This window comes from Hemiscyllium ocellatum, chromosome 25 (assembly GCF_020745735.1).
Source record: "Hemiscyllium ocellatum isolate sHemOce1 chromosome 25, sHemOce1.pat.X.cur, whole genome shotgun sequence".
In the NCBI taxonomy this organism is placed as follows: domain Eukaryota; kingdom Metazoa; phylum Chordata; class Chondrichthyes; order Orectolobiformes; family Hemiscylliidae; genus Hemiscyllium; species Hemiscyllium ocellatum.
The window spans coordinates 51,747,454-51,760,757 of record NC_083425.1 but is presented as its reverse complement, the minus strand read 5'-3'; the positions used below and the strand labels follow the sequence as shown (position 1 = coordinate 51,760,757).

The window sequence follows — 13,304 nt, the reverse complement described above, 5'->3', positions numbered from 1 at the left end:
TCAATTCTCCAGCACACCTTGGTCTCTGAAGGTCATTAACAACAACTGAGCTGTGAGATTTTGATTGGTTTTATCTCTCCAGGTCTAACCTTCAAATTAAACAATGTACAAAAAACATCAAGGAGGAGAAAGTGAGGTCTGCAGATGCTGGAGATCAGAGCTGAAAATGTGTTGCTGGAAAAGCGCAGCAGGTCAGGCAGCATCCAAGGAACAGGAAATTCGACATTTTGGGCATAAGCCCTTCATCAGGAATCTGTAAATTATTTGGATCTGAACATAGGAGGTATTGTTAGTAAGTTTGCAGACGACAGCAAAATTGGAGGTGTAGTGGACAGTGAAGAAGGTTATCTCCGATTACAACAGGATCTGGACCAGATGGGCCAATGGGCTGAGAATTGACCGGCGGAGTTTAATTTAGATAAATGCAAGGTGAAGCATTTTGGGAAATCAAATCTTAACAGGACTTATACACTTAATGGTAAGGTCTTAGGGAGTATTGCTGAACAAAGAGACCTTGGAATGCAGGCTCGTACTTCCTTGAAAGTGGCGATGCAGGTAGAACAGGATAGTGAAGGAGGCATTTGGTCGGAGCATTGAGTACAGGAGTTGGGAGGTCATATTGCAGCTGTAAAGGGCGTTGGTGAGGCTACTTTTGGAATATTGTGTACAATTCTGGTCTCCTTCCTCTTGGAAGGATGTTGTGAAACTTGAAAAGGTTCAGAAAAGATTTACAAGGATGTTGCCAAGGTTGGAGGATTTGAGATATAGGGAGAGGTTGAATAGGCTGTGGCTGTTTTCCCTGGAGCGTCGGAGGCTGAGAGGTAACCTTATAGAGGTTTATAAAATCATGAAAGGCATGGATTGGATAAACATACAAGGTCTTTTACCTGGAGTGGGGGAGTCCAGAACTAGAGGTTTAGGGTGAGAGGAGAAAGATATAAAAGAGACCTAGGGGCAACTGGTTCACGCAGAGGGTAGTGCGTGTATGGAATGAGGTACCAGAGGAAGTGGTGGATGCTGGTACAATTGCAACGTTTAAAAGACATTTGGATGGATATATGAATAGGAAGGGTTTGGAGGGATATAGGCCAAATACTGGCAAGTGGGTCTAGATTGGGTTGGGATATCTGGTCGGTACGGATGAGTTGTACATCTCTAAGACGCCATGATTCCAAGTTTAACTGTCTTTACTCGGATTTCTGCCCCTTTCACTGGTCTGAAGTGAACATTTTTCTTCTCAAGTATTTCTTCTTCAGATGGGTGGCATGGTGGCTCAGTGGTTAGCACTGCTGCCTCACAGTGCCAGGGAACAGAGTTTGATTCCAGCCTTAGGCAATTGTCTGTGTGGAGTTTGCACGTTCTCCTTGTGTCTGCGTGGGTTTCCTCTGGGTGTTCTGGTTTCTTCCCGCAGTCCAATGATGTGCAGGTTAGGTGAATTGGCCATGCTAAATTGTCCATAGTGTTCAGGGATGTGTACATTAGATGCATTAGTTAGAGGAAATGTAGGGTAATAGGGTAGGGGAATGGTTGTGGGTGGGATATTCTTTGGAGAGTCAGTGTGGACTTGTTGGGCCAAATGGCCTGTTTCCACACTGTAGGATATCTATGTTATGTTCTATGTTATTTATCCAGGTTCCACTTGAGAGATAGTATTTTATCTCAATCCACCCGCCTCTCAGGCATTCCTGACAACGGCAACTAGCTGTGCATAAAAGAAGCTGTCATAGAATCCCTACCGTATGGAAACAGACACTTCAGCCCAACAAGTCCACATCCACCCTCTGAAGAGTAATCTACCCTGACCCATTCCCCTACCCTATTATCCTATATTTACCCCTGACTAATGCACATCTACACATCTTTGAACACTATGGGCAATTTAGCATGGTCAATTCACCTAATCCCCACATCTTTGGATTGTGGGAGGAAACTGGAGCACCCAGAGGAAACCCTCGCAGACACAGGGAGAATGTGCAAACTCCACACACAGTTACCCGAGGCTGGAATTGTACCTGGGTACCTGGCGCAGTGAGGCAGCAGTGCTAACCCCTGAGTCACCGTGCCGCCCATGTCTCTGGTTGTTGACCATCCTGGAGTTGCTTTCTCCCTTGCTGGCTCTAATCAATGCACAAATTTTGAATACTCCTAATAAAGTCTCTGTTTACAGAGGACAATCCCAGTCACCTGCTGGATCCTGTATTTGATTGATTAACCATGGATCATTGGTTGTTATTATCCCTGCTACAGGTCTCATGATCTCTGGTTTCGCTCGAGTGGGCGCAGTTCTTGGGGAGAAGGGTTACATTCAACGTGCAGTACAGGCTGCTGGCTTCCTGAGGGAGCACATGTTCGACTCCAGCAGCGGGCGACTCTTGCGTAGCTGCTACCGCGGAGATGAATGTGCGGTGGAGCAGACGTAAGTAACTGTCACTCAGAAATGGTATGCCCCCAACTTCCATTAAACACTGACCAACCCTCCCAAATGATGCCAACATGTATTATGTCTTTAAAGAAATGAAATGTCCCAGGTTCTTCATTGGGAGAATTTTAAAACAAAGTATGACACTGAGGTACAAAACTGATTTTAGGTTATTTGACTAAAAGATTGGTTAAAGAGGTGACAAAGTGAGAGGGAGAGGTTTAGGAAGAAAGCTAAGAAAGAGGTTGGGGCCTAGATAAATGTAGGCACGGACATCAGTGGTGGAGCAATTGTGTTTGGAAATGCAGAGAAGAGGCCAGAACTTAGTGGGCGGCACGGTGGCACAGTGGTTAGCACTGCTGCCTCACAGCGCCTGTAGACCCGGGTTCAATTCCCGACTCAGGCGACTGACTGTGTGGAGTTTGCACGTTCTCCCCGTGTCTGCGTGGGTTTCCTCCGGGTGCTCCGGTTTCCTCCCACAGTCACAAAGATGTGCGGGTCAGGTGAATTGGCCATGCTAAATTGCCCATAGTGTTAGGTAAAGGGTAAATGTAGGGGTATGGGTGGGTTGCGCTTCGGCGGGTCGGTGTGGACTTGTTGGGCCGAAGGGCCTGTTTCCACACTGTAAGTCTAATCTAATCTAATCTAAGGAGTGTAAGTACCTCAGAGGATTGTGTGTTTGGTTGTTATTATAGAGATAAGGAGGAGAAAGGCCTTGGAGAGATTTTGAAAACCAAGAAGAAAATATTATAATCTGACAGTATGTACAAGGAGCAAATGTAAATCGGTGAATAATCAGTAGAATGGAACTTGTTTTGGCTTAAAACACAAGCAGGAGACTTTTGGATGACCTCGGAGATTTGAAGGATAGAATATGGTACATCAGCCAGGCAAGTCCAGAAGTCACAGAGGCAGAAATTTCGAGTTGACTTCAGCTAATATCATCAATAGGGCAGCATTTAGATGAGATCTAGAAGTGTGTCCAGGATTGAAACCGTATAGGACTAGGAAGCGACACCATTGGAAAATGATTCTTTGAGCATGCTGAGATAGATGTGAATGGAACTAGGTGAGAATAGACCTCCCCAGCTGCAGGATAACGGAGAAGGGTTAGAATCAGAGTCATAGAGATCTACAGCACAGAAAAAGGTGTTTCAGCCTATCAAGTCTGCACTGGTCACAAACAAGCACCTAACTATTTTACACATTTTGTACAACCATGTATACGTTCGTATTGCAAATGTACAAATACTTATTAAATGTTAAAATACTAAATACTGAGTAACTGTTATGTGTGTTCCATCCTCTGCACCCTTTCAGGCAGGTATTTCCTGATTCTCACCACCACCTGGATGATTTATTTTTCTTATATCTCCTCTAAATTTTCTGTCCCTTTAAATCTATGTCCCTGGTCATTGATCTCTCCATCAAGATAAAAAACCTCTTTCTGTCTACCCTATCTATGCCCCTCCCTTGAAAGAGAAGGGTGTGATGAACTATGTTACAGACTATACACAGTTCAAAATAGATGACAGGGCAGTTTACTTCTGTTAAAATAAGACGAGATGTGTGACTTTGATAAGAGGTGATTTGGTGGTCTGGCAGACTCAGAAACCTGATAAGAGAGATTCAGACATGAAGTTCTGGTAAAGACAGTGACTATTTTAGGGATGGCAAGATGTTAAATACCAAGGAACAGGAAAGGGAGGTTGAAAGTGTGATGGTACTTTGTAAGATTAGGATTAGGATATCTGGTCAGCATGGACAAGTTGGACTGAAGGATCTTTTTCTGTGCTGAACATCTCTATATCTCTATGAAAGGTTGGCTTTTTGAGAAGCAAGGTGATGACAGCAGTATCTATGAAGAAGAATCCTACAAGGGGGAAAACTAAACCTCGTTTCTCCACATTTGATTCCTTTCAACTGAACTCTGAGTTTTCTACTTTGAAGCCAAAATAAATAGCCTATTGTGCGTACACTGTCTGTCAGAAACCATGAAATATAAACACCCTATTCTAGTCACGTATCTTCTTGGAACTGGCAATTTTAGACTACTTTCGAAAACTACTTTCTGTACATTATAGAAAAGAAAATCCTTCTCCGTACTAGCCCACATCAACATGCCTTTCTTTTTACAATAATCCAAATTCTGAAAATGATAATATATTTAGAACATAGAACATTACAGCACAGTACAGGCCCTTCGGCTCTCTATGTTGTGCCGACCTGTGAACCCACCTAACCTACACTATTCCATTTTCATCCATGTATCTATCCAATGACCATTTAAATATCCTTAAAATCGGTGAGTCTACTGTGTTGCAGGCAGGCTGTTCTACACTCCTCCTACTCTGAGTAAAGAAACTACCTCTGACATTTGTCCTATATCTATCACCCCTCAATTTAAAATTATACCCCCTTGTACTAGCCATCACCATCTGAGGAAAAAAGGCTCCCACTGTCCACCAGATTTAATCCTCTGATTATCTTATATGTCTCAATTAAGTCACCTCTCAACCTTCTTCTTTCTAATGAAAGCAGTCTTAAGTCTCTCAGCCTTTCCTTGTAAGACCTTCCCTTCTTACCAGGCAACATGCTGGTAAATCTCTTCTGAATCCTTTCCAATGCTTCCACATCCTTCCTATAATACAGTGACCAGAACTGTATGCAATACTTCAAGTGTGGCTGCACCAGAGTTTTGTACAGTTGCAGCATGACCTCATGGCTCCAAAACTCAATCCCTCTACAAATAAAAGCTAACACACCTTTCTCACATCTTTCGTTACAATATCTACATCTTTAGTTTAATGTGAGTGGACATGACTGCTGTACCAGACTGAAAGGCAAGAGTGAAAGAGAGAGAGAATTTTACTGGGGACAAATATATCAAAGCTGAATAAGGAGGTAATGCTAAGTAAATCAGTAGCTGCAGAAATGTTGTGGGAATGGAGAGCCAAAGGCTAGAGAACTAAGGTTTTGAAAGTGAAGTTCAAAATTAATCTGTGATGGAATCATCACCATGCTGCCATATTTTTTAAATGGTGGTGACTTTTTCTGTTTGCAAATGTAACGACTGTTACTTTCAGGATATTGTGAATAGCAGTTTAAGCAAATATTGAGTAATTTGTGTACTGTTGAGAGAGAGAGAGTCGAACAATCATAGGTATACAGTACGGAAGAAGGCCCTTCGACCTAACTCGTCATGTCGAGCAGCTTTCCTGAACTGGACGATTCCCATTTGCCTCCATTTGGCCTGTATCCCTCTAAATCTTTTTTCAATCCATGTACCTGTCCAAATGTCTTAAATGTTGTAATTGCACCTGCCTCTACCATTTCCTATGGAAGCTCATTCCATATACTCAGCACCCTCTGTGTGAAAAAGTTACCTCTCAGGTCCCTTCTAAATCTTTTCCCTCTTACCTTAAATATATCCTCTTTAGTTTTGGATTCCCCTACCCTGGGAAAAAGACCTTGGCCAATCATCTTGTCTCTGCCCCTCATGACTTTATAAATCTCTATAAGGTCACCTCTCAGCTTCCAACCCTCCAGGAAAAGAAAGTGTCAGCTTTATCCAGCCTCTCCTTATGACTCAAACTTTGGTAACATCCTTGTAAATCTTTTCTGTACACTTTATAATTTAGTAACATCCTTCCTAGCAGAGTGACCAAAATTGTATGCAGTACTCCAAATGTGGCCTTAACAATGTCTTGTACAGCTGTCATGTGACATCCCAATTCTTGTACCCAATGCTGTGACTGATGACCACAAACACATTCACCACCCTGTCAGTCTGTGATGCCACTTTTAAGAAATTATGTATCCGCACCTCTAGGATTCCAATTGACAATATTCTCCAGGGCCTTACTATTAACTGTGGAGGTCTGCTGTGGTTTGTCTAAACAAAATGCAATCCCTTGCATTTATCTGCGTCAAGCTCCATCTGGCATCCATCAGCTCAAGATCCCATTGTACACTAAGATATTCTTCTTGACTCAAGGTTACAGTGGTGCTGGAAAAGCACAGCAGGTCAGGCAGCATCTGAGGAGTAGGAAAATCTATGTTTCGGGCAAAAGCCCTTTATCAGGAACATCAATTGCTCGAAACATGGATTTTCCTGCTCCTCAGATGCTGCCTGATCTGCTGTGCTTTTCCAGCACCACTCTAATCTTGACTCTGATCTCTAGCATCTGCAGTCCATATTTTCGCCTATTCTTCTTGACTGTCCACAATACCAACAATATTAGTGTCATCTGCAAACTTACAAACTATGCTTCCTATATTCTCACCCAAATCTTTTACATAAATGACAAACAACAGTGGACCCAGCGCTAATCCTTATGGTCCACACTGGCCATAGGTTTCCAGTCTGAAAAAGAGCCCTCTACCATCACCCTGTGTCTCCTACCAACAAGCCAATTTTGTATCTAATTGGCACCTCTCCCTGGATCCCATGTAATCTAAACTTACTAACCATACATAATGCAGTTCCTTGTCAAAGTCCTTGCTAAAGTCCATGTAGACAACTTCTCCCACACTCTGCCCTCATCTGTTGTCTTGGTCACCTCTTCAAACAACCCAGTCAATTTTGTCAGACACTTTTTTATGCTGACTATTCATAATCACTCCTTGCCTTTCCAAATACAGGTAGGATCCTGTCACTCAGAATCCCCTCCAACAACTTAGCCACCACTGACTTAGGTGCACTGGTCTGTATTTCCCTGGCATTTCCTTACAGCCTTCCTTAAATAATGGCACAACATCAGCCACCCTCCAATCTTCTGGCACTTCCCCTGTGGCTGTTGATGATACAAATATCTCTGCTGGAGTCCCACAATTTCTTCCCTTGCTTCCCAGAATGTCCTGGGATACAATAGATCAGGTCCTAGGGATCTATCTATCTTTGTGTATTTTAAGACCACTTGCACCTCCATTTTGTAATATGGACTGTGTTCAAAGCCATTACTATTTACTTCCACCAGTTCCCTAGCTTCCATGTGTTTCTCCATGGTAAACACTTATGAGAAATAGGATTTCTTTGAGGGGCCCAATTCTGTCCCTAGTTACTCTTTTGCCCTTAATATACTTGTAGTATCTCTTTGGAATCTCCTTTACCCTATCTGCCAAAGCTATCTCATGTTCCCTTTTCATCCTCCTGGTTTCCCTCTGAAATGAACTCCTACACCCAATATACTCCTCAAGGGTTTCAGTTGCTTCCACCTGTCTATACCTGACATAAGCTGCCTCCTTTTTCTTGACCAAATTCTCAATATCTCTAGTAATGCAGTGTAGCCTTCTCCTGCCTGCCTTGTCCTTCACTCTAACAGGAACATGCTGGCCCTGAACTTGTGTTATATCACTTTTGAAAGCCTCACACTACCAGATGTCCCTTTGCTGAGGAACAACCAATTCCAATCAACTTTTGAAAGTTCCTGTTTAATAGTATCAAAATTGGTCTTGCCCCACTTTGCACTTTTAACTTGTGGAGCAGACCTCTCCTTTTTCATAACTATTTTAAAACTAAAGTGCTGGTTTAGTTTGGTACTAAAGTGCTCCCCCGCAAACACCTCAGTCACTTGCCCTTTCTTATCTGCCAAGAGGAAGTCCAGTTTTGCCACTTCTGTAGTCGGACCATCTACATATTGATTGAGAAATTTTTCCTGAAAACAGTGAAGAAATTCTTTCCCATCTAAACCCTTAACACTATGGCAGTCCCAGTCTATGTTTGGAAAGTTAAACCCCCTATTATTACAACCCTATTATTCTTGCAATTATCTGCAATCTCCCTATGTATTTGCTTTTCAATTTCTCACTGACTATGGGGGTCTGTGGTACAATCGTAGCAAAGTGGTCACCCAGTTCCACACACACAGCTTCACTAGATGATCCTTTAGGAATATTCTCTCTAAGTACTCCATGATGTTCTCCCTAATCAAAAGCACTACTCACCCTCCCTCCCACCCTTGCCTCCCTTTCTATCCTCCTATAGCATCTGTACCCTGGAACATTGAGCTGCCAATCTGCTCCTCCTTCAGTCATGTTTCTGTCATATTCCAGTCCCATTCTCCCATCCATGCCCTGAGTTCATCTGCCTTACCTGTAAAGTCGTTTGCATTGAAACAAACAATGTTTAATTCCTCAGGCTTTCTTTGTTCCTTACCTTGCTCTTGCCGACTTTGTTTAACTTCTGTTCTAGCCTCAACTTTGCCTTTGGTCAGAACACCTCTCTTGACAGATACATCAGCATATTGCTTCTTGAATGGTGAAATTGACTCTTTATGGGATGAACTGAAACTCCTCTGAGGTGATTTAATCAAGCTGTTTTAGATAACTAAAGTAGAGGGAGAAACCATTTTCTCTGATTAAGGGGATATTACCTTAAAATTAGAGAGAACTATTCAGGGGTGATGTCATGAAGCACCTCTTGGAGGATATTAAGTGTTATAGAATGCAGGTAGGTGGAATTAAGATACAGATAATCTCTAACTAAGTGGTCACAGAGACTTCAAGAACTGGATGGATTACTCCTGTTCTGTGTTTCTGTATTGTATCAAAAGAACATTTTACTTTAAGAAATAAAACATGCTGAGGCTTTGTCCTTCATGTCTGTGATATAGCACTTCGCTAATAAAGTCTCTTCCAAATTGTAGTATTTGATGGTGTGCACGTACACATTTAAGTGTAAGCCATTATTGTGCAATTTCTGAACCAGACCTTTTCAAATTCAATTTTAAATCAAAATAATTCTGGTTGCCTGTTGCTTTGTTAATTTACAATGATATCTAAACAGAAGATAATCATATTGATGTAGCCGGCTAATGGCTTGTTTTCAGTCATACGGGAATTTGTCATTCGTGCTAGTCTGTATGTAACTTTTGGGACTAGCTTGTTAACTTTACCAGCAGTAACCATATGGTGGCAGGCCACAACAAGACCTTTCCTAACATTCCTGTTTGAGGAGTTTGACTTCCTGATCCTGAAATTTTATAAACTCAACTCCTTGTTCTTATTAAATGTTGTTCTAAAGTTACCAGCCAGTAATTTAAAAACAAGTCTTCTGAGCATGAATTGATGTTTACTACTTGTTTTATTTAAATAAGAACCATATTTACAGCAGATCACCTTCCCTTCTAATCCTCGCCTTTCTCCTAGGGTAGGCATGGCACTGGTTAGGTATAGAATGGAGCTTCCTCTACCCTCACCCATCAAGCATACATGGGACAGTTGTAGAGTATTTAAATATAGAAGAACATTCATTACATACTGATAGAGCCGGTACAACATGGATTAAATGCTAAATAAAGGTTTGTTTATATTACCAAAACCATGTCTCCTCTTCATCTCAGAAGAACATTCTCATTGGACTATTTCTGTGTTTGTCTCAGCCGATTGATCTATGTTTTGCAAATTGTGTTGAACCCACCCAGTTCATCCTCAGACAAAGCAGACTGGCAGCCCCCATCAGTTAAAACTCAGTATTTAACTCATGACTTCTTCCAGTCCCTCTGGTACCTCGGTCACTGTGGCTGGAGCTATGTGAATTTAAGCCTTAGGTGGCCCAACTTCCATTCTAACCTCTATAAAGGTCAAGATTTTGGAGAATGTTTGTGTTTAATTTAGAAACAAGTTTCTAGAGTTTGAACTCCTGGTTGTCTGTGCTCCTAAGATGAATTAATGTGGTCCTTACTGGCCTGCTTGTCTCCTTTTGTCCCATTTCTGTCTAATGATGGGGTTTTGTTTGAGAACTAACTAGAGATTTGGCTGTTTTGCTTTTGTTTTAAAACAGTAAATAAATCCAATAGGAAATGTACATAAACAACTGCTTCTCTCAAAATAATTTTATTTCTTATTTTTCCACTCCAATACAATGAGTCTGTCATGAGTAATCATGTTATTGGTGTCAGGAGAGGTCATTTGTAAACAAATTACATCACATTAATAAGAGTTCATTCTCAAGGGCCAGGTCTACAGATCTCAGAACTTAATTGCAAATGCATTTCCTATCTGATAAGTTGGCTAAATTGGTGCTGGAAACCAGCTGCAGTGATGTCTCTATTGGCAACATAAAAACATTGAGACAGTAAACACACCCCATAAATGAATTTTGATGAAGGAAACACAAATTCATAGAAACAGTAAAGTTAGAAGTGGGTAGTAATCTGAAAGTCATCTGAAAACTATTGATACTAACTCATGAGACTTGAACTGGAAATTTGACTATTTCAATAGTTACTACTATTGTGGTTACCTCCAGTAGAGTTCAGATCAGAACAGAACAAAACCAGCTAATGCAAGTTTAAGCTGGTTAAATCTAAAATTGGTTTTGTTCTGATCCAAACTGCTTGTTCTCGCTGTCCTTTAATCCTTTACAAATAGTTAATGGAAACTCTGTTTTTATGTATTTGTAATAATCTTTTGCACTTTATCAAACCTTCCCTCAAACTCTTTTGCTCCAAGGAGAACAGTCAGAGTTTCTCCATCCGAGCCTTCCTTTGTGTAAGACCATGTGATATTTAACATTCCCTTGAAATGGAGAAGACATATTAGATATACTATTTATACTCCCAGCAATATGGCAAGCCCTCTAATGCTAGACAAGATTATGTGCACGTACCCTGTTATCTTGGCAGGTTGGCTGTATTTTTACATAATGACCACACCTTATTAATGTGAGTTTTTAAAAATTCTTTAATAATTCATGGCTTGTCGGTGTTATTGGCTAGACCAACCTTTATTGCCCATTTCTGATTTCCCCTGAGATTGTAGTGCTGGTGAACTGCCTCTCTAACTGCTGAAGCCTCTGTTGGGACGCATTATTATTGGGAAGGAAGGGTTTTGAGCTGAAAATGTGCTGCTGGAAAGGCGCAGCAGGTCAGGCAGCATCCAAGGAACAGGAGAATCGATGTTTCGGGCATGAGCCCTTCTTCAGGAATGAGGAAGGTGCGCCAAGCAGGCTAAGATAAAAGATAGGGAGGAGGGACTTGGGGGAGGGACTTAGGTGGCCCAACTTCCATTGTAACCTCTATAAAGGTCAAGATTTTGGAGAATGTTTGTGTTTAATTTAGAAACAAGTTTCTAGAGTTTGAACTCCTGGTTGTCTGTGCTCCTAAGATGAATTAATGTGGTCCTTACTGGCCTGCTTGTCTCCTTTTGTCCCAAAAGGAGATGCGATAGGTGGAAGGAGGTCAAGGTGAGGGTGATAGGCCGGAGTGGGGTGAGGCGGAGAGGTCAGGAAGAAGATTGCAGGTTAGGAAGGCGGTGCTGAGTTTGAGGGTTGGGACTGAGACAAGGTGGGGGGAGGGGAAATGAGGAAACTGGAGAAATCTGAGTTCATCCCTTGTGGTTGGAGGGTTCGTAGGTGGACGATGAGGCACTCTTCCTCCAGCCGTCGTGTTGCCATGGTCTGGCGATGGAAGAGTCCAAGGACCTACATGTCCTTGGTGGAGTGGGAGGGGGAGTTGAAGTGTTGAGCCATGGGGTGGTTGGGTTGGTTGGTCCGGGTGTCCCAGAGGTGTTCTCTGAAACGTTCCGCAAATAGGCTGCCTGTCTCCCCAATATAGAGGAGGCCACACGGGTGCAGCTGATGCAGTAAATGATGTGTGTGAAGGTGCAGGTGAATTTGTGGCAGTTATGGAAGGATCCCTTGGGGCCTTGGAGCGAAGTAAGGGGGGAGGTGTGGGCGCAAGCTTTGCATTTCTTCTGGTTACAGGGGAAGGTGCCGCGAGTGGACGTTGGGTTGGTGGGGGGTGTGGACCTGACGAGGGAGTCACGGAGGGAGTGGTCTTTTCGGAACACTGATAGGGAGGGAAATATATCCCTGGTGGTGGGGTCCATTTGGAGGTGGCGGAAATGACGGCGGATGATAGGCTGTATATGGAGGTTGGTGGGGTGGTAGGTGAGGACCTGTGGGGTTCTGTCCTGGTGGCAATTGGAGGGGCGGGGCTCAAGGGCAGAGGAGCGGGAAGTGGAGGAGATGCGGTGGAGGGCATCGTCGATCACGTCTGGGAGGAAATTGGAGTCTTTGAAGATGGAGGTCATCTGGGTTGTACGGTATTGGAACTGATCCTCCTGGGAGCAGATGCGGCGGAGACGAAGGAATTGGGAATATGGGATGGCGTTTTTACAGGGGACAGGGTGGGAGGAGGTGTAGTCTAGGTAGTTGTGGGAGTCGGTTGGTGTATAGTAAATGTCCGTGTTGATGCGGTCGCCCGAGATAGAAATGGAGAGGTCTAGGAAGGGGAGGGAGGAGTCTGAGACGTTCCAGGTAAATTTGAGGTCGGGGTGGAAGGTGTTGGTAAAGTGGATGAACTGTTCAACCTCCTCGTGGGAGCACGAGGCAGCGCCGATACAGTCATCGATGTAGCAGAGGAAAAGGTGGTGCCAGTGTAGCTGCGGAAGATGGACTGTTCCACATATCCTACGAAGAGGCAGGCATAGCTGGGGCCCATGCGGGTGTCCATGGCTACTCCTTTGGTTTGGAGGAAGTGGGAGGGTTGGAAAGAGAAGTTGTTCAGAGTGAGGACCAGTTCAGTCAGTCGAAGGAGGGTGTCAGTGGAAGGGCACTGGTTGGTACGGTGGGAAAAGAAGAAGCGGAGGGCTTTGAGTCCTTCGTGATGGGGGATGGAGGTGTACAGGGACTGGTTGTCCATGGTGAAGATAAGGCATTGAGGACTGGGGAAACGAAAATCATGCAGGAGGTTGAGGGCATGGGTGATGTCCCAAACGTAGGTAGGGAGTTCTTGGACTAAAGGGGACAGGACCGTGTCGAGGTATGCAGAGATGGGTTCGGTGGTGTAGGAGCAGACTGAGACAATGGGTCAGCCAGGACAGTCAGGTTTGTGGATTTTGGGCAGGAGGTAGTCCCACAACACCGCACCGCCCGTTTCTA

The 13,304-nt window shown here is 43.4% G+C and overlaps 1 protein-coding gene across 4 annotated transcripts in view; it reads left to right on the top strand.

The window, feature by feature from the left end:
* The window catches only part of spata20 (spermatogenesis associated 20), a 363,387-nt gene that overhangs the window by 93,320 nt on the left and 256,763 nt on the right, over window positions 1-13,304 (top strand). For all 4 annotated transcript variants that reach the window (XM_060844319.1, XM_060844321.1, XM_060844322.1 and 1 more), the window contains exon 12: window positions 2,248-2,416. In XM_060844319.1, the coding sequence (XP_060700302.1) occupies window positions 2,248-2,416 (169 nt within the window). The remainder of the gene's footprint in view (window positions 1-2,247; window positions 2,417-13,304) is intronic.